The sequence below is a fragment of the Toxorhynchites rutilus genome, chromosome 3 (assembly GCF_029784135.1).
Source record: "Toxorhynchites rutilus septentrionalis strain SRP chromosome 3, ASM2978413v1, whole genome shotgun sequence".
Classification (NCBI taxonomy): domain Eukaryota; kingdom Metazoa; phylum Arthropoda; class Insecta; order Diptera; family Culicidae; genus Toxorhynchites; species Toxorhynchites rutilus.
Genome location: NC_073746.1, coordinates 164,200,441 through 164,222,074, shown reverse-complemented (window position 1 = coordinate 164,222,074; position 21,634 = coordinate 164,200,441). Strand labels below are relative to the sequence as shown.

The 21,634-nt window shown below is 36.4% G+C and overlaps 2 protein-coding genes across 7 annotated transcripts in view; one reads left to right on the top strand and one right to left on the bottom strand.

The window, feature by feature from the left end:
* The window catches only part of LOC129775141 (metallo-beta-lactamase domain-containing protein 1), a 249,371-nt gene that overhangs the window by 52,360 nt on the left and 175,377 nt on the right, over nucleotides 1-21,634 (top strand). The window contains exon 2 of the mRNA XM_055779481.1: nucleotides 21,448-21,612. Coding sequence (XP_055635456.1) covers nucleotides 21,448-21,612 — 165 coding nt within the window. The remainder of the gene's footprint in view (nucleotides 1-21,447; nucleotides 21,613-21,634) is intronic.
* On the bottom strand, nucleotides 8,049-12,551 carry LOC129775140 (uncharacterized). 6 transcript variants are annotated; one of them, XM_055779478.1, is made up of 4 exons: nucleotides 12,086-12,551; nucleotides 11,946-12,020; nucleotides 11,724-11,894; nucleotides 8,049-11,669 (listed from the first exon to the last, which is right to left on the bottom strand). In XM_055779478.1, the coding sequence occupies exons 3-4, from the start codon at nucleotides 11,865-11,867 to the stop codon at nucleotides 8,340-8,342; spliced, it is 3,474 nt and encodes a 1,157-aa protein (XP_055635453.1). In that variant the 5' UTR covers nucleotides 11,868-11,894; nucleotides 11,946-12,020; nucleotides 12,086-12,551; the 3' UTR covers nucleotides 8,049-8,339. The 6 variants fall into 6 exon arrangements, with proteins under 6 accessions (XP_055635453.1, XP_055635455.1, XP_055635451.1 ...); XM_055779480.1 differs by having other exon boundaries at nucleotides 11,724-11,891; XM_055779476.1 differs by having other exon boundaries at nucleotides 11,946-12,551.

Here is a 21,634-nt window from a genome sequence, read left to right as displayed (position 1 = left end):
TAAATAACCAGCATTACAAGTTCCGGCCTATCCAAAATATTTCGAGTCAATCGCAATCACGGTCCTTGTATTTGGTGGTCATAAAACTCTAAGCAGTACCCTTAACTGGCAAGCTCTGCTTATCTTTCAGCTCCTTGCATTAGTGTTAGGCTGACCAAACGTACCGTTTTAACGGGAAAGTACCGTTTTTTCGAACGATTTTGATTGTCCCGTCTTTTTATCAATTTGTACCGTATTTTGAGTACCATTTTGTCTCATATTCCGAACAGTCTCAAATTCAGAACACTTCAGTTTTAAATGTAAATTTACTAAATTTTTATGTTATAAATAATCATTATTTTAATATCATTTACAAGTATCGCTACAGCCTATAATTTATAATATTAAATATTTTGCGTGACAATCAAAACCAATGATAAAATGTTTGCGTTAACAAATTCTGTAAAAAAAACAAGCATCGTTAATTTTTCAGTTTTTGAAGTTTTATCAACTATTTTGTTTGTTGTTTTCATGTTAAATGCTAGAATTTGTACGAATCTACAATAAATGGATGAAAAAAAATTATATTTTATGCAGAAATCTTCATTAAAATTAGTGTTCGGAATATGAATCAAGCTTCTACGCATGATTTAAATTGCGAACATTTCATTTTTCAATGTGAATTTACTGAACTTTAATGTTATAAATAATTTAATAATCAAAACCTTGACATTATTTTGGTTATAGACTTCATTTCAACATCATATATAGGTATTGATACCGATATAGCGCTCTTGGTCCAGAAACCATGTAAACTATGAAAAACAAATACAATCAATAATTACGAAAGCAAAATCCATTTTTTTGCGAGCATAAAATTTTTCAAAAAAAAAAAAACTATCAATACTCTATATCGAACATATGAATCGAACCAGCAGTTTGAAAGTTATGATTTAAAAAAATGCGTTTTTTTCTGTTCGGAATTCGAGACAAAAGTGTTCGGAATATGAGTCAGTGACAAAAATGGTGTTCGGAATTTGAGACAAAAGTGATTAAACATATTTTCAGTTTTTCACCATGAATATGTAAATCAATTTTATTATAGTCAAATGAAAAAGAAGGCTCTATTGTATCCAAAAATCAAATTAATTTCACGAAAGAGTACCATTTTGAGTATTGAGGCACTGTTTAATGGCCATCAACGCTTAAGTGTCCGGAATATGAGATAAAACGGTATGCAGAAAATTCTTATATTCCTGAATACTTCGCTATCATTATTTTCAATAATTTTATTCGAATGAACATCTGATGAATAAATTGGGATTTACATTGTTGCATTCGCAGAGATTTCACACAACTGTCTTTGACATGCAATCGTTATTGAAAGCTTTATAAATATCTTCATATTTTACACGATTCGTGTAGAAAAATTGAAATTGCTTGAGCAGGGTAACATACGATTCCTTTCTCATGGGCCTTCTATCGAGAGGATATTTTTGAAGGATTGCGCTCTCATTTCTATCACAACAAAAGTGTCCTGTTGTACTACGGGGTTTAACTGAAAACTGATGCTTGAAACTATGGTTGCTTTCTACCAGAGATATCAGTAGATGACCTTTCAAACATTTATTCGTCTTGTTGAAAGAGACGATGTATCTGCCAATGATATTAATTCTGATGATTTTAATTTTGATGATTTTATTAGAATTCTTATCAGCCTCAAATCGTCTTCAACTCGATTATCTGATTATCTAGTAGGCAGAACGAATTTAGAAAACTCTCTTCGGGCTCGAGGGAAAAAGCCGGTGCGGGATGTGTTGACTCAGTTAGACTAAATATGTTACTCTATTAACTTCGAATCGTCTGCGATTAATCGATTTCCCATCCTATTAATCGTAGAATAAGTAAATTGCAAATATGCTGCAGAATCAAAAATAGGTTTTGTATTTGGCTGCATCAAATTTTAATAACTGAGCCTGTAAAAATAATCTATTTATAAAAAAAATATATAGGAGGTTGTGTCCAAGATAGGACCGCATTGTTGACGTAGAACTACGCTGTTATTTTATATAAGTTTTATGTTTATAACTTCGGATACTATTTTATAATGCTGTGAAATTTTAGAAATAACTGCTTATTAGAATGTCATGTCATCATGTTACATGTTATTTAGTATTGCCTCAGTGGAATCGCAGCTTTAGGCATCGTTCTTATAACGTAAACCTAGCGCCAAACAAGCGTTCGCCATAGCATGCATACAGAGCCATGCATTGGTGGCTTGAAGTTACTAAGACTATAAACATTTCCCATCATTTTGCATTATTCTCAAAAGAAACGAAACAAGCGAAACCAAATCACATACAAAATTGCAGAACGAAATTTATTTTCTTTGTGACTAAATAAACGAAATAAACTCTTTCTGTTAATCTCGATAACCTCGAAAAGAGTAGCATTGCTTCATTATGATCAAGATTAGCGCAAATGCAATCCCAATTGGAGGCAGTTTTGCGACTGGCAAACGAACCCAAATAACTTTTAGCATTCCAGTACAACATTCAAGATGTTTGGTATTCCCCAAATATTTTTTCGTGAAAGGGCCAATGCACACGGGAGCAGATACAAATGGGGTTTCAGCGTAGCGAAGATGCATTATTTTTACGTATGGGTTATGGAGCACGCACGTACGCACACGAATATCCATACATCGATGGATTGAAGCAACTAAATATACACACACTTATCTCCGTTTTGCGCTCTTCTCAACAGAAGCCCTTTCGTTCATATTGCCGGTCTAGATTTGCTTAGCTCTCATCCTTTGTGGAGAGAGTTTGCGAAAAAAAAATTTCAGAACATTTATTTTCTTGGTGGGCCGACGATAGCCTATCTTGATGATTCCCCACTCAATTGTGTAGGTCAAAACAATGCAATGACGTCAGTTTGATGCAATGATTGTAATGCCAGAGACATCAGCGAGTGGGTGATTTGGTCGCGTCCTCAGCTCAATCCGAAACGTAGACATGTGATGACGCAAAACAAGGAAGAACAAGCAATGTTCATTGTCTTGAATACAGAACGTAACTGAAAGTTTACCTCAACGAGATCCACTGTTTGTACTCTAGGCAAGTATTCCCCTTCATTCTTCTTCTTTTTTCCTTCGTTCACGGGAACTTTAAATCTTATGAGTTCCCCCTCGTTGCTCGTCGATAAGTTGCCCGTTATTGACAGCTCTGTTCGGGAAAGCACACAAATGGACAGAACAAATATATGGGGAAATGGAAACGTTTATAGTTTTCATGAATTTTAACCATTTACACACCAGGGGATCGTAATGTGCACCCGTGGCCGAGTGGTTAGCGTCTCACATTATCATGCCGGGTGTTCGGGTTAGATTCCCGTTCTGGCCGGAGGATTTTTCGTCAGAGAAATTTCCTTCGACTTGCACTGTGGTCACGCGTATTCTAGAGCTTGCCCCTCGGAATACATTGAAGGCGTGTTATTTGGCTTAAGAAATCTCAACTAAGTATTAATAAATGACGCTAGTTAATGCATTCGTTGAGACGGCAAAAGTTCCACAGAGAACGTTAACGCCATTCAAGAAGGGATCGTAATGTATGGCATATCACACAAATCCGTTCGTGGCAAAAATAGTTATCAACGTGAGCTTTATTTCATAAAAACGTGACCGGTGAAACACAGTAAACGAATTCTTTTTAAATTGTGGATAATTTTACGATACTGCGTTGGAGTATATGAAAAAAATTAAAAGAAAAGTTAGTCTAGTAAACACACAACATTATAAATGGATTTTTTTTGTAAATCCATTCCTAACTGACCATTCAAAGAAGCATTAGTAAAAATGTTCTTTTATCGATAAATGATGAACAATATGTGGACAACGGAAAAGTCACGGCTCAATATTGAAATCATGAATAATTGTCAAATAGAACTTTTATCTGGATTGTGACAAACCTAAATATTCTTTGCTGGTAGAGAACAAAGTATTCATTTCAGGCCAAAGTGATATAGTGATTCTCGGATTTTCGTTAAAATTGGTAGTTTTTTTTTCCTTATCGCAAAATCTTAGACCCGGTTTTTTTTATTTTTTCATTCCATTCATTTTCATTCCAAAAAATTGAGGTCAAACATTTTGCGATGAAGAACAGTACAAAACAAAACTTTAACGAAATCTGAGAACCACTATATCGATTTGGTATGGAATGGCTGTATAAGAATGTTTATATGTATGGTTTTATTCTCGGTTTCATTCACTCAATGCAATTCTTAAAAAAATGGGTTTTTATTTTTTTTGCTCACGTGTCCCATTTTTAGTCCGAAATTATTTGGCCAGCCTAGGTTAGAGACACCTTAGCTAGTCGCGATCTCAACCTAATGCACCCTTTTTACTAATTTCTCAAAACAAATGAATCACTGTTCGATACTAGACTACCCCACTCGCTTCATCTTAGTCATGATTCCTAATCCGGTCCAATCAATTTAGTGTTAGATTTATTTATTATTCAAACAATTAAAGCCTTAATTATATAGAAAATAAGTTATTTTGGGTTGGGGAAAAACAAATGCCGTATATTGTCAATATATGGCAACACTTAAACATATCTTGTGTTGTACTTATCGCATCGGGTCATACTATACGGCTATTTAAAGACCATAATCTGTTCTACAAGTGTCGTTTTGACAGTGTTGTGATTGTCCTTTTCAGTCTCAAGTTATAGCGCGTCAAAGATGGAGTCCACCAAGCAAGAAATTCGCCATATTTTACGTTTTTACTACCTGCGAGGTACAACTGCAACGAAGGCGGTCGAAAAAATTCGTGTAATTTATGGACCCGATACTGTAACGATTCGCACAGCACAGCGTTGGTTTGATCGATTTCGTTCTGGTGTGGTGGCTGTCGAAGATACACCCCGTACTGATAGGCCAATCGTCGTGGAAACCGATAAAATCGTTGAAATCATCGTAGTAGACCGACATGTGAGCACTCGCTCGATTGGCCAGGAATTGGGTATAGACCATAAAACCGTTTGGAACCATTTGCAGAAGATTGGATTCCAAAAAAAGCTGGATGTATGGGTGCCGAGTTGACGCAAAAAAATCTTTTAGACCGAATCAACGCCTGCGAAGCACTGCTGAAACGGAACGAACTCGATCCATTTTTGAAGAAGATGGTGACTGGTGATGAAAAGTGGACCACGTACGACAACCTAAAGCGAAAAAAGCCGTGGTCGGAGCGCGGTGAGCCGACCCAAATCATCGCCAAGCCCGGATTGACGGCCGGGAAGGTTTTGCTGTGTGTTTGGTGGGATTGGAAGGGAATCATCCACTATGAGCTGCTCAACTATGGCTAGACCCCCAACTCGGTTCTCTACTGTGAGCAGCTTGACCGTTTGAAGCAGGTGATTGACCAGAAGCGGCCAGAAATTATCAATGGGAATGGTGTTGTTTTCCACCAGGACAAAAAAATGTTCATCTATCCATTGTAGAACTGATTTCGACCTTGGTCGAAACGATTTTCAATGTCGACTCAAATTGTTGACAGTTTCCGAAATATCTCAAGCGTTGCCTACAGTGACACCATTTATCTCAGGCCGCGTGTTCATTCAGCTGGAATGCATCCGCTCCGGTCTTTTTCCATTTTTTTTCAAGCACCCTTTGAATGCTTCTTGCCATGAATAATAACATGTGGGTGAAGATACCAATAAAAAGATACCAATAACTTTTAATTACAACTGACATTTTTTGTAGCCGATGATAAGACAGTTTTATCATTTAAATTAGAAGCACACCATCCTACGAGAATATTCTGAGATGGTGGAGTGTTGGAATTGACCTATCTGGTCATGGGAACCATTTGAAATTTCAAGAAATTCACGAAAATGGACAAGTCCTAAGGCTAATATTTTTCGGAGGCGATAGAATGTCAATTTTATCATTTGAATTAGAAGCATACTATCCTCCGAGAATATTCTGAGATGGTGGAATGTTGGAATTGACCCATCTGGTCATGGGAACCATTTTAAATTTCAAGAAATTTACGATAATGGACAAGTCCTAAGGCTAATATTTTTCGGAGGCGATAGAATGTCAATTTTATCATTTGAATTAGAAGCATACCATCCTCCGAGAATATTCTGAGATGGTGGAATGTTGGAATTGACCCATCTGGTCATGGGAACCATTTTAAATTTCAAGAAATTTACGATAATGGACAAGTCCTAAGGCTAATATTTTTCGGAGGCGATAGAATGTCAATTTTATCATTTGAATTAGAAGCATACCATCCTCCGAGAATATTCTGAGATGGTGGAATGTTGGAATTGACCCATCTGGTCATGGGAACCATTTGAAATTTCAAGAAATTTACGATAATGGACAAGTCCTAAAGCTAATATTTTTTGGAGGCGATAGAATGTCGATTTTATCATTTGAATTAGAAGCATACCATCCTCCGAGAATATTCTGAGATGATGGAGTGTTGGAATTGACCCATCTGGTCATGGGAACCATTTTAAATTTCAAGAAATTTACGATAATGGACAAGTCCTAAGGCTAATATTTTTTGGAGGCGATAGAATGTCGATTTTATCATTTGAATTAGAAGCATACCATCCTACGAGAATATTCTGAGATGGTGGAGTGTTGGAATTGACCCATCTGGTCATGGGAACCATTTTAAATTTCAAGAAATTTACGATAATGGACAAGTCCTAAGGCTAATATTTTTCGGAGGCGATAGAATGTCAATTTTATCATTTGAATTAGAAGCATACTATCCTCCGAGAATATTTTGAGATGGTGGAGTGTTGGAATTGACCCATCTGGTCATGGGAACCATTTGAAATTTCAAGAAATTTACGATAATGGACAAGTCCTAAGGCTAATATTTTTTGGAGGCGATAGAATGTCGATTTTATATTTGAATTAGAAGCATACCATCCTCCGAGAATATTCTGAGATGATGGAGTGTTGGAATTGACCCATCTGGTCATGGGAACCATTTTAAATTTCAAGAAATTTACGATAATGGACAAGTCCTAAGGCTAATATTTTTTGGAGGCGATAGAATGTCGATTTTATCATTTGAATTAGAAGCATACCATCCTACGAGAATATTCTGAGATGGTGGAGTGTTGGAATTGACCCATCTGATCATGGGAACCATTTTAAATTTCAAGAAATTTACGATAATGGACAAGTCCTAAAGCTAATATTTTTTGGAGGCGATAGAATGTCGATTTTATCATTTGAATTAGAAGCATACCATCCTCCGAGAATATTCTGAGATGATGGAGTGTTGGAATTGACCCATCTGGTCATGGGAACCATTTTAAATTTCAAGAAATTTACGATAATGGACAAGTCCTAAGGCTAATATTTTTTGGAGGCGATAGAATGTCGATTTTATCATTTGAATTAGAAGCATACCATCCTACGAGAATATTCTGAGATGGTGGAGTGTTGGAATTGACCCATCTGATCATGGGAACCATTTTAAATTTCAAGAAATTTACGATAATGGACAAGTCCTAAGGCTAATATTTTTTGGAGGCGATAGAATGTCGATTTTATCATTTGAATTAGAAGCATACCATCCTACGAGAATATTCTGAGATGGTGAAGTGTTGGAATTGACCCATCTGATCATGGGAACCATTTTAAATTTCAAGAAATTTACGATAATGGACAAGTCCTAAGGCTAATATTTTTCGGAGGCGATAGAATGTCAATTTTATCATTTGAATTAGAAGCATACTATCCTCCGAGAATATTCTGAGATGGTGGAGTGTTGGAATTGACCCATCTGATCATGGGAACCATTTTAAATTTCAAGAAATTTACGATAATGGACAAGTCCTAAGGCTAATATTTTTTGGAGGCGATAGAATGTCGATTTTATCATTTGAATTAGAAGCATACCATCCTACGAGAATATTCTGAGATGGTGGAATGTTGGAATTGACCCATCTGGTCATGGGAACCATTTAAAATTTCAAGAAATTTACGATAATGGACAAGTCCTAAGGCTAATATTTTTTGGAGGCGATAGAATGTCAATTTTATCATTTGAATTAGAAGCATACTATCCTCCGAAAATATTTTGAGATGGTGGAGTGTTGGAATTGACCTATCTGATCATAGGAACCATTTAAAATTTAAAAAAAAATCCACGCGAATGGTTGAGGTTTATGGCAACTATTTTTTGTAGCCGATGGAATGACAATTTTTTCATTTTTGACTTAGACGACAGGATTCTATCTCGTTTCTGAAAGGACTCAAACTGGACAAATAAAAATACTTCAAGTTAAAAGGTAATATAAAAATTTATTGATGAGACTTAAAAATTATATCATTTTAATTTTCGAACATATTTCACATTGTTTTGTAGATGGAATTTTTAGCACCATATTTGGGGCGCATCTACTGCAACACCTCCGTCCACATGATTGACATGACAAAATTAGTGATTTCAAGCTGCTGCAGTATAAACAAATTTTTATTACTGCTGTATTTAGGAGTTTTATTTTGATTTGTTTCCTCTCAGAATCCATGTTTCCTAGCCCGGTCAACGGTTTCTTCAAAAGAAAGTTTTGTGCATATTTAGCTACATATACACCACAGTTGTAGTCGTCGTTTTGCTTGTCGTGCGCAATATTTTTCGAGCCGCTTTGCCAATTGGTTGAATCAAATGGTTGATTTTTAAGTCTCCGAATAGAGCTTACTGCCTTCAAAAATTCTTCTTGTACGTCCTTCAAATATGGGGATGCTGTTTCGAGAGGATCTAAATAAAAAGTTTCTCTATTCATAAAATCAGCAATGAAGAGAACCCAATGGTTCCCTCTTCCAACTTGCTTGGTGGGTGCTTGCCCAGCTCTAACATTCAAAGGAACCACCCATACTCCCGATGTATTGGTTAGAACTGGTAAAACATAATCTCGTTTCCTATCCAATACTTCTTTTAGTTGAGTTGTATCAAACAAGTTTCTCGACATGTAAGTTGATACCAATTTTACGCTTTCGACCTCACATTCTTTTATGGCCACTGCAATTATCGCATCTAAGGTTTCTCCATCCATATATGTATGTGCATCGAGCGTTTGAAGCATTTCTGAGCTTACAATCATACTACTTACTCCTATGCTCTCATATTCTGAAGGAAACTCACCGAAATACCATTTGGTGGTAACTGGAAATTCAAATCCTTTGTCAATGAATTGATGAATAGAGGACAGATTACAGGTAGTTTCTAAATCTTCTTCTAATGATCTTTTTCTGTTGTTATCACTGTTTTCCTTTGAATCTGGGTGCTTCTGTGTTGATTGTTCAAGTTGTGTGTTTAAGCTGTTAGTTTCCTGCTTCTTTTTCTTCTTGAACAAGTGGGTTGAAGCATCTTTTTGAAAGTATGGACTATGCCATTCGTCCTCTATGTCTTCTACGTTTCCGACAAATCTGTCATATTCTGCGATTCTATCATCTTGACGTTTTTTAGCATTACTTATTCCTTTATCAGTAGCGTATATATCTTCAATGTCAAAGTCGGAAAAGTGGAACAGAGATTCAATATACGATTGTAGTTTTCGAAGAAAATGTGTTATTCTTTCGTAGAGCTGACCTTTCATAACATTGTGTTTCAATGTTCGGAAGAAGCTTTCAACCCTTGCGTTTGAAATAGTATCCGGATTCGAGTCAATTTGAGATACTATTATATTTGACCACAAACAAACCACAGGCATGTATTTTTTCAAGGCGACATCTTCCAAGAATCCTTTGAAATACAGTGGGTTCTGTGATCCTTGGCTGAGATCATCTATTTGTTTTAATGTTGTTTCAAATGTTTCTTTTAACAACGCATAAAAAGGCGATCCCAAGAAGATTTTGTCCTCATCTTTTTTTAGAATTTCTGGTTCACCGATGCCAGTATAATCAAATTTACCAGCGCTTTCTGAATCGAAGCTTGTTCTATCATTAATTTTTGCATCTAGTTCTTTTAGTGATGTCTCAAGCATTCGGTTCTCATTTGCAGATCCAAAAATGCATGTCATAATGATAAACAGATCGATTAAGTCCACTAAGTTTGTAGCACGTACAGCCAATCGCATACAGTCCATGAACTTATGTTTTATGTTGATTGGAGCAGATTTCAAGTCCTTAGAAACTACATTCATGAAATGACTGTAGCATAAATGAATGATAGTGAAATTGAGATTGAGTTCTCTTATGCAAACTTTATAACAATCTCGGATATACTCTGGTAGTGTATGGTGTTGATTATTAAGAGCCCGTATCAATCCACCAATCAGTGACCAGCTCCAATCAACACTAACAATTCTCGCTATTTTATTCAATTTATTCATAGAGCTGCCTGACTCGTACGAAGCACGAAATATATTCAACCAATTGTGGAAGTCTACTGTTTTTTGGCTTTCAGTCACAAAGGTTGTTACGGGTACACTAAAATTTGACCGGTAATTGTATGCGACCAAAACATATATTTGAACACGCTTCTCAGCTTTTGAATATCGTACAACCGATCCAGTACCATCCATGTAGAAAATAGGACTGTAAGTCTTGTTTTTTCTCAGCTCTTTGAACATTTTTGTATTAAAACAAATTACACCAAAGGGCTTTCTAAACACATTTTTGATATAAGATCCGTTATCCTCAGACATTTTTATCAAATCTTGAAAATCATCAATATCCCTGTTAAGCTTCGATTTAGCTTCACTGCTAATTTTTTTCAATACATTTTTGCTGACAATGTCTACCTTCTCGAATGGTTCCCTTTTTTTCTTTTCGTTGATCAACTTAGTTCGTAATTCAAGTGGTTTTTGGAGCTGCAGTTTTTTCATATTTATGTTTCTTTTTACTCCTTTGCAATATGCCGCTTTCAGGTTTTCCCCGTGTATCAGGGTCATAGCGACATTAACATAGACATCGACTTTATATATGTTATCACCATCCGTAACAGAAACAATTTTGAAACGATAAGATCTGCAGGTCTTGTGAGCGCAGACACCATAAAATAGCCAGCCAGATTTGTTGCAATTATGAGAATTTATATTGATTATACAATAGATATTGAATTCTTCATATTTGATTTTTAACAAATCTTCTAAGGCCACTATAAAAGGCCTTCTATGCTTTTGTTGCTTATATTTAGCATCGCCAACCTTGGTTTTGCTTTGCATTATATTATGTTGATCATAATGTTTACACATTTCAATGTTCTTCTTGTTGATGTAAAAAGAACACTCGTAAATTGAAGCACCACTATAAAGTCTTTTTGTGGCAGTTGCCCCACATTCCGCAACCTTGACATTGTATTTGATCCTGTTACTGTTGCCTTTTTCTTTTATCTCTTTTCGTAGGTTTTCAAAGTCCGTTGTATTGAACACAAGTTCAGTTACATCTACATCACTGCTATAAGTAGTATCTTGTGATTTGGTCGATCCTTCAAGATCATTGGTATCAAATGAAACAATCGAGTCTTGCATGTCGTTCGTTGATCTCTCTTGCATTTGACTTACTGATGTTTCAAAAATGCGACATTCAATTTCTGGAGCATTAAGTTCCATTCCTTTCTTACATACTTTTGCAGGAAACTCGACGGATAATGATTTTATTTCGACACGCGATAAATCTGTTCCTTTCAATAAAAATCCGAATGGAGGTTGCTGAAGAATAATACATATTAATACATGAATAATTAATTGGAAATGTCATCTTACTTCGTTATCTTTTCCCGTATTATCAACGCCGTCAAAAGTAGTACTTTGAGAGTCGGCCAATTCCTCGAAATCGTTTGTGTCAAATGATACAAATGATAATGTTCTTGTTTCGACACGTGAAGGAGATGAGTTTGTTTCGGACATATGATCTGTTTTATTTAATAAAAGCTGCTAAATAACAACTATTAATACATGAATTAATAAATAGAAATGTCATCTTACTTCATGAACTCCAACGCAGTCTTGTGGCAAGCAGGCACTTTCATTCTCAAAAGAACATTCTTTGAAATTATCGATCTATAAAAATTTGAAGTTACTGTATGGCGTGACTATTTCAAAGCAATTTGATATTTTACACTTACGTTATGACTTTCAGCGGCAATTGAATGTTCAATATTCTGCGGAAATGATTTCACATTGAAAATTTCAAAATAGTTTTATTAATTTCAGGAAGCTTATAACAATTATAAGGGTTCTCACCTTTCGTTCTGCACGATACTTCTTATATGTTGGATTACAAGCGAAGTTATTCCTAACTTTTTTTAAGTTAGGTGCGCATTTTTCGTTTAATCCCATTTCTACAAGAATTTCTTTCAGATTCTTAGAATTCAATTCGAATAGCTCATCCAACTCTTCTCTAGCGATCAAATCATTCGCTGCATCCCAACAATTCTGCAAAGTAATCTCAGGAGCAAACCGTTTTACGGATTTTCGATGTTTCATTAGAAGGCTTTTGATTACCTTCATACTAGGATAGTTCGTTTTATCTAATCCCATACGCTCCAAAATTACTTGCATGTTCTTAAAATTTAACTTGAAATCATATTCTAGGCACTTGGTTAAAATTAAACTGTTAACCGCTTCTAAACACATCTCTAAATTAATTTTATAAGAGGATGCCATCTTCACAGTACACATTTCTCAATCCTTATAGTACTCCGGTTGGAAAGGGTCTGACTAAATTTACTGTAGGAAAAAACGACACTAGTTTTCAAAGTCCAAATTTTCACTATAACTTTCTCTAATGGTTTCTAAATACACGTGGTGAATAAAAACTTATAAAGATGGATCATATGCTGCTCTGCTACTTTTATACTCCCTGAAATTGGTGGGGTGTTTGTCCTGTCGGCTTCGCTCGGTTAGCTCGGGTGATATTAGTTTGTTGTGTTGATACTGCTTTCATCTCACTTTCGCACGTCTCTCGGTGATGCGATTGAATGAAAAGGATAGAAATTGTTTCGGCTGGTGTACGGAAAATTAGTGTTCCAAACGAAATGGATCGTCGTGGAATGGATCATGTTCTGCTCTGGTGGGGTATTTGTCCTGTCGGCTTCGCTCGGATAGCTCGGGTGATATTCGTTTGTTGTGTTGATACTGCTTTCATCTCACTTTCGCACGTCTCTGGGTGATGCAATGGAATGACAGGTCATGTCGCAACACGTATGCGCTCGCTCCGCGTGGCGCAAACAGTAGATATTATCGTCTATTACTGCTATTAATCACCTAATATTATTCTATACACTAACTTAACGAACCAAAAAAATAAACACCCTTATTCTTGTTTTCGAACGAACACAAAACGTTCGAAAGAATGCCTCATTCGTATCCTTGGTTTCGTACGAAAGAAATCTATCCGTTCGAACATTCGAACATCGTTCGTTCGAACGAATTGCCCTATCCTCGTTTTCGTACGAAAGTGTTTTTTCATCGGTCAGTCAAACGACACTTTTGAGTAGCGAATCAGATGAAGCGTAGAAGAAAATTTAATCGATGTTTACGTTTTTGTGGTTTATTCAGACGCATAAAATACTCAAATTGATTTTCTCTAATGTTTATTTTAATTAGGGTGGGAAATTTCTATAGAAGCAGATAAAAAATATATAGACATGATTTCTTGATCTGTCGATATTTTCAATTTCGCTGCCGGAGAAAATCGTTTGGTCGTCGAGGATTAAATGAATTGCTGCTCGTTTGTGTTGAACAGGTGAACAATAATGGCTTGAGAGTTTTTAACCTGTCCTCAATTACCATCGCCAAGGTTCGAGCCATACAAATTAATAGTTTAGTTAAACGTTTTGTTTCTGAAAAAAATAATACGTGAAAATTGATGATAATTACTTAGTAGAATATCGACATGCTGAAATTTAAACTGCTTAGCCGGATGATTTTCAATTTTTATCCGTTGAATCCATTCCACGTACCGTGTTTCATCCCTTTTGATTATGAAATGATATTCCTGGTCGACATCTCTTCTTATAATAGGAAACAACGGAAATTATGTGACTGTTGGATTTCGCGTTATGATCATAGGCTTTAGTATCACTAACGCAAATTTCTCCATATTTTCATACCAATTCGTTCAACTTTTCAGACCCATTTATCATTGGGTTCTGGTGGAAACATTCAGAAGCTCTTTTAATAATACATTTAAAGAACATGTAGCAATAGTTTCTATTCATGTTTTTAAAAAGTGAACTCAGGGGTATGAATGCCACACAGAAAAAAGCGCAATTTTTATTATGAATTAATTTTGTCGTAATAAAATTTTTACTGAAGTCATAGATTAATACAAACTGAACCTACCTCAATTTCCATGCATTCGTCGGATTCCAGCTGTATTCCACTTTCAATATCATCACAACTCATCGCAATCGTTTCATTGCCGAACGAAAATTCGCCACGGCGCAACTCCGCCACCGAATATTTTCATTACGATTCGGCGCTAGAGTACGTGCTCCCGTGGCCGAGTGGTTAGCGTCCCACACTATCATGCCGGGGGTTCGGGTTCGATTCCCGTTCTGGTCGGGGGATTTTTCGTGAAAGAAAATTCTTCCGGCTTGCACTGTGGTCACGCGTATTCTAGAGCTTGCCCCTCCAGAGTACATTCAAGGCGTGTTATTCGGCATAGAAATCTCAACCAAGCACTACTAATAAAAATGACGCAAGTAATGCTGCGTTGAGAAGGCAAAAGTTTCACTGGAACGGTAGTGCCATCCAAGAAGAAGAAGAAGCTAGAGTACACAACTTCACTTTGGTGACTTAAGATAATAGCGCTGACTTAGTATTTTTTTTATTTTGCGCTTTTTTATGTCGAAATATTTTTCAGTGTTGATCTTAACGCCTACAGAAAATGTATAGCAGACCAGGAGACAGACACTTCTGTCGTCAAAAATTTCGGCGGTCGACGCCATATTTGAAAATGTCGACGCCGGTTTTTTTCAACAAGAAAAATGGGGCCAACGGCGACCGCCGCTAGCTTATTTTTCTAGTTGACTCGATCGGCTACGGATGTTTTTAGTTCATTCAAGTCTGTTCAGAAGATCGGGACTATCCTGTACCGCCTAGTATGGAAACGACCCCGTGTTAACACTAGATTTACCAGCTATTTATATATACCTATTTCTACCAGCACCAGTCAAAATGACTGGTGTATAAGAAAAAATGAATATTGTGGTTCCAGTCTGTACTATTACTTATCAAATGGCGAAAATAAGTTGAACAATATTAATTGTGATAGATAAATGGACTAATAGACATTGTCAAATAACAAAACACTTAATTGTTTACAGTTTGTTGCTCACAATAGATTTTGCAGTGTATACACTTTCTACATAGACTTTTTTTGCATTTATTGCAAATATTTGTAGTCTTATTGTTATTAAAATATTCTATTTGACACCATTTGCGTACAGAAACAGTGCCATTTGTAGTTGGTATATCAGCTTCGTGTGGTATTTGCCTTGAAGTCTGATATTCTGAAGCAAGTTCTTTTGCTAATTGAAACAGAAAGTCTTCTCGTGAGATATTTTCTCCTGTTATGTTTTGTTCAATATCCAGCTATTTCTTCCGGCTGAAACTAAATTATTGAAAAACAGTTGAAGTGGTCACCTTCTGGAACCTGATTTCCATTCGATCAGTGACATCGACGCCAAAATATGTCTGGTTGCCAATAGAAGCGCGTATCGTTCCAAGCAACGAAGTATTTTGAGATCTTAATTTTAACGCCAAAGGAATACTTGTAAAAAATATCAGTTTTACGCTCCTTCATGGTATACGGTTCAAGAAATTTCATTACGACAAATTTGCATAGGGGGATTGATGCATTTCGAGTCTCGCTTTTTCCTAAATAAGGAAAGCCATTTATCACATATTTCGTCTCTACATCAGACGCCAATTAGAATTTTATGCTAAATTTATGGGGTTTGTTTGGAAAATACTGAGTAAATCTGCATCTGGCCTCCGATGGAAAAAGTTGCTTATCCCCGGTAATATAAGTTCATCCCCTGTTTGAAGCTATTTCCTTCGTACGCCCCACGCGCGCACAATATTGCAAGAGATGCCTTCAATTTTTCTTGTGTAATTGTCCACTTTTTTCCAAAACTCGAGAGGCTTCTAACTCTGTACAAATTCGTATATGTTCCAAAATATGGTTATCAATCAGTAATTGGAACGCACTACTTAGATTCCCGTTCATAATATTTCTTTCAGCATGTGCTGTTGGACCGTGTACATCTTTGAAATTACTATGAACTAGTAATCTACCAGCAACACCTCCTTCTTCAATTCTCGTTCAAATAGTTCCGTCTAAAGCAATTTCAGTTTGCTGATTTGGTACGCTTGATTGGAATTTTTACGCAACCACTGTCGCTTGGCTCATCTATATTGTCATCATCAGGAATTTCCTCATCACTACTCTCGATAATAGCACTGTTATCATCACTTCCTTGAGAATCAATTTTTCTATCTAACAAATCATCGCCGCTGTCGTATAATTCACTTTCCACATCTGAACATTCCAGAGGTATGCTGGTTGCATTTTCTAAATATGCAGAACATTTTCAGGGGCTGACAATTGCTGTCAAAATATGTTGAAATTAAAACGCTCTCATACATTTCTTCATAGAAACATGCACCAGTCAGTTTGACTGGTACTGGTTTAAATGTCAATAACAAAAAAATATATTTGTTAGTAATAAATATTAAGTAACATTAAGTTTATAAAATGTTTTTTCTACTTATAGCTACAAAAGTCATAACATCATTTCGGAAAGCAAATGTAATATGTCGTAGGAATTTTAAATTGAAATTGCACGACCAGTCAAAATGACTGGTCTGGTAAATCTAGTGTTAAATAAGTTGCAAGTGGTTGCTCACGGAAGTTACGAAGGCTAAATTCGCGTTCAGTGGATTCAGTAGTAGATGTATATGTATGACAGAAGTGGAGAAAAAGGAATGAAAATGAACAATCGATCATTACCAGAAGTGATGACAACGCGGTTAGATCCAGGAAAAAATCAATACAGTTTTTTTTTATATAATTACGCCTAATTGATCTACTGATTGTAGGACGTATTCTATTCATTTAAAGTGAATACTCACGGGAAAAAGTATGGCGAAATAAGATTTAAATTAATAACAATTTGCAGAACAAGATATTTTTCTCTAGGCTCAATCTGAGAGGAGAACTTGAATTCCATTACTCAGTGGGTTAGGTATTACCTCTGACTACCAAGGAGTCGCAAAGAAAACCCTATTGTAAGATTTATATCACTTGAAAGCATACGTTTACTTATAATAAAAATACTTCAGCTTCAAGTCGTCTGAACGAGACTGATCTGAGGAGGTTTCTTATTCAGAAAATCGGAACAAAGTCGAATGATTAATATCACTCGATAATAGTCGATTTCAACTTTTTTTTCGTAAATTTAAGCCGGGAGTCTCGAGTCATGGTTAAGAAGTGTTCTCGATGCATCGATTTCGCGAACTGAAAATTAATATCGACTAGCATTTCCGAAAATACTAGACTATCCCATGTTGTAGGTTGCTCAACCGATCAAAAATTCGTTTCCTCATATATTTTCTCAAATATTCTTAATTTTTTAAGCACTTTTTTGTGAGAATATGATGAGATTTTACAATAAAACATGAAACAATATTTTGGAATGGGTTAATCACGTTTTGGAATCGGCGCCTATCCGGCTCGACTAAGAAAATCTAGAACTGGACTATAATATTGATCGGCTAAATTTTAGAGAAACTTAGTTTATTCGACCCAAAAAATTATTTTCTTTTTGAATATTTTTTCATTGACCGATGTAATATTTGGTCCAGAGATGTAAGCTGATTTACATTTAAGCCGCGATTCATTAGCCATCGAAGCAAATTAATTGGTCGACTTAAGCTGACTTTCTTGTTATGAACGATCAATTTTTGAAGCCGCCATTCAAATTCAAAAACGATTATTTTAGCAGTAGATGCCGGTTTGATGACTAATGGAAAGACTCGTGTGTCTAATTAAAATGAAAAAAATGTCATTCCATCGCCTCCAAAAAATATCAGCCTTAGGACTTGTCCATTTTTGTGAATTTCTTGAAATTTCAAATGGTTCCCATGACCAGATGAGTCAATTCCAACACTCCACCATCTCAAAATATTCTCATAGGATGGTATGCTTCTAATTCAAATGATAAAATTGACATTCTATCGCCTCCGAAAAATATTAGCCTTAGGACTTGTCCATTATCGTAAATTTCTTGAAATTTAAAATGGTTCCCATGACCAGATGGGTCAATTCCAACATTCCACCATCTCAGAATATTCTCGGAGGATAGTATGCTTCTAATTCAAATGATAAAATTGACATTCTATCGCCTCCGAAAAATATTAGCCTTAGGACTTGTCCATTATCGTAAATTTCTTGAAATTTAAAATGGTTCCCATGACCAGATGGGTCAATTCCATCACTCCACCATCTCAGAATATTCTCGTAGGATGGTATGCTTCTAATTCAAATGATAAAATCGAAATTCTATCGCCTCCAAAAAATATTAGCCTTAGGACTTGTTCATTGTCGTAAATTTCTTGAAATTTAAAATGGTTCCCATGACCAGATGGGTCAATTCCAACACTCCACCATCTCAGAATATTCTCGTAGGATGGTATGCTTCTAATTCAAATGATAAAATCGACATTCTATCGCCTCCAAAAAATATTAGCCTTAGGACTTGTCCATTATCGTAAATTTCTTGAAATTTCAAATGGTTCCCATGACCAGATGGGTCAATTCCAACACTCCACCATCTCAAAATATTCTCGGAGGATAGTATGCTTCTAATTCAAATGATAAAATTGACATTCTATCGCCTCCGAAAAATATTAGCCTTAGGACTTGTCCATTATCGTAAATTTCTTGAAATTTAAAATGGTTCCCATGACCAGATGGGTCAATTCCAACACTCCACCATCTCAGAATATTCTCGTAGGATGGTATGCTTCTAATTCAAATGATAAAATCGACATTCTATCGCCTCCAAAAAATATTAGCCTTAGGACTTGTCCATTTTCGTGAATTTCTTGAAATTTCAAATTATTCCCATGACCAGATGGGTCAATTCCAACACTCCACCATCTCAGAATATTCTCGTAGGATGGTATGCTTCTAATTCAAATGATAAAATCGACATTCTATCGCTTCCAAAAAATATTAGCCTTAGGACTTGTCCATTATCGTAAATTTCTTGAAATTTAAAATGGTTCCCATGACCAGATGGGTCAATTCCAACATTCCACCATCTCAGAATATTCTCAGAGGATAGTATGCTTCTAATTCAAATGATAAAATTGACATTCTATCGCCTCCGAAAAATATTAGCCTTAGGACTTGTCCATTATCGTAAATTTCTTGAAATTTAAAATGGTTCCCATGACCAGATGGGTCAATTCCAACACTCCACCATCTCAGAATATTCTCGTAGGATGGTATGCTTCTAATTCAAATGATAAAATCGACATTCTATCGCCTCCAAAAAATATTAGCCTTAGGACTTGTCCATTGTCGTAAATTTCTTGAAATTTAAAATGGTTCCCATGACCAGATGGGTCAATTCCAACACTCCACCATCTCAGAATATTCTCGTAGGATGGTATGCTTCTAATTCAAATGATAAAATCGACATTCTATCGCCTCCAAAAAATATTAACCTTAGGACTTGTCCATTATCGTAAATTTCTTGAAATTTCAAATGGTTCCCATGACCAGATGGGTCAATTCCAACACTCCACCATCTCAGAATATTCTCGTAGGATGGTATGCTTCTAATTCAAATGATAAAATCGACATTCTATCGCCTCCAAAAAATATTAGCCTTAGGACTTGTCCATTATCGTAAATTTCTTGAAATTTCAAATGGTTCCCATGACCAGATGGGTCAATTCCAACACTCCATCATCTCAGAATATTCTCGGAGGATGGTATGCTTCTAATTCAAATGATAAAATCGACATTCTATCGCCTCCAAAAAATATTAGCTTTAGGACTTGTCCATTATCGTAAATTTCTTGAAATTTCAAATGGTTCCCATGACCAGATGGGTCAATTCCAACATTCCACCATCTCAGAATATTCTCGGAGGATAGTATGCTTCTAATTCAAATGATAAAATTGACATTCTATCGCCTCCGAAAAATATTAGCCTTAGGACTTGTCCATTTTCGTGAATTTCTTGAAATTTCAAATGGTTCCCATGACCAGATAGGTCAATTCCAACACTCCACCATTTCAGAATATTCTCGTAGGATGGTGTGCTTCTAATTTAAATGATAAAACTGTCTTATCATCGGCTACAAAAAATGTCAGTTGTAATTAAAAGTTATTGGTATCTTTTTATTGGTATCTTCACCCACATAATAATAACTAGCATTCGGAAACGAGCACCAGAAGCATCTTTTTGAAATACGGACCTAGTTGGGAGCCGCTCACCCGCAACATAGCCTTTGAATTATGTAAATTGAGCGACGGTGTCAACCTATCCCGAGTTGAATGCTTAGCCATTGGAGCCTTCTTGCAAAAATGATTTATGACCATGGGGTGGGCGGCGCGGTAGCGATGATTATGATGATTCGCGATTCCAGTGAGAATTGCTCGGCGGAATCTCTGTGTGTTGTTATTATTGCTGTGGCCGTTCTTTGTTTGCAGTGGCCAGCAGATGCGACCTCTAGAGGAGCAGATGAACGAGTTGTGAAAATGCGTGTTTATCGATTTTCATCGGGTTCCCTCACACCCACACACACACACACACACGGGGAGGATCGTCGCTGTCCTGCTTATTCCTTTAATGTAGTGTGGTCGGCGTCGAGATTTTCACCCCTGTCGGTGTGTTTGTGCGCGCGAGTGTGTACCTTTTCGCCAACATCTTCGTGCGCGGGTTCAAACACGAGAGCGAGAGAGGATAAAATCGTTTTTGCGAGCTTTTTTGGTAGAGATTTTCTCCGTTGTTTTTCTCGCTGTTTGGGAAAATACGCCAATAACAGAGTGGAGTATGCGAATGGAAAATGCGAACGAAGAAAAACCCATTAGCACTGACTGTCGTCTGTGGGGTGAAACGCCCTGAATGGACATCCGATATGCCGAAAATCGATATACGCTGAAATGGTCTCTTGTGCTACAGATTTTTCCCTCCGTGTGTGTCCTTTTATTTTGGACGTCATCTGGGAAAACCGGCTTAGGAGTTTATCTTTCTCTCACACTTTATCGGTGATGTTGTTTTCTTTCATCTTCAGTAATTAACTTTCATCTCTTATTTCCGTCATGGACTGGAGTTATTTCCGATAATGGGGGAAAATCCGAAAGCATCCTCGAGATAATCAAGTTGGTTTTTTTTCAGCCGCCTCGTTTCTATAACAGTATTCTCATTCTTGTATCCGTTCTTTTCTTTTATTGCCACAGGATTGCAGGAGAATCGGCTGAACCCCGATGACATCAGTTATGTAGTGAGCACACATGGACACTCCGACCATCTGGGGAATAACAACCTTTTCCTGAAGGCGAAGCATATCGTAGGAACTAATATATCCCAGCGGAATCGTTACTTCATCCATGATTTCACCAGTGGTAAGTGATTGAGATATGATTT

Excerpts from the sequence above, each read along its gene's own strand:
- LOC129775140 (XM_055779474.1), bottom strand. The coding sequence starts at position 11,867 with ATGTCCGAAACAAACTCATCTCCTTCACGTGTCGAAACAAGAACATTA. Across the intron at positions 11,670-11,723 it reads ATACGGGAAAAGATAACGAA|CAACCTCCATTCGGATTTTT; the intron begins GTAAGATGACAT and ends ATTATTCTTCAG.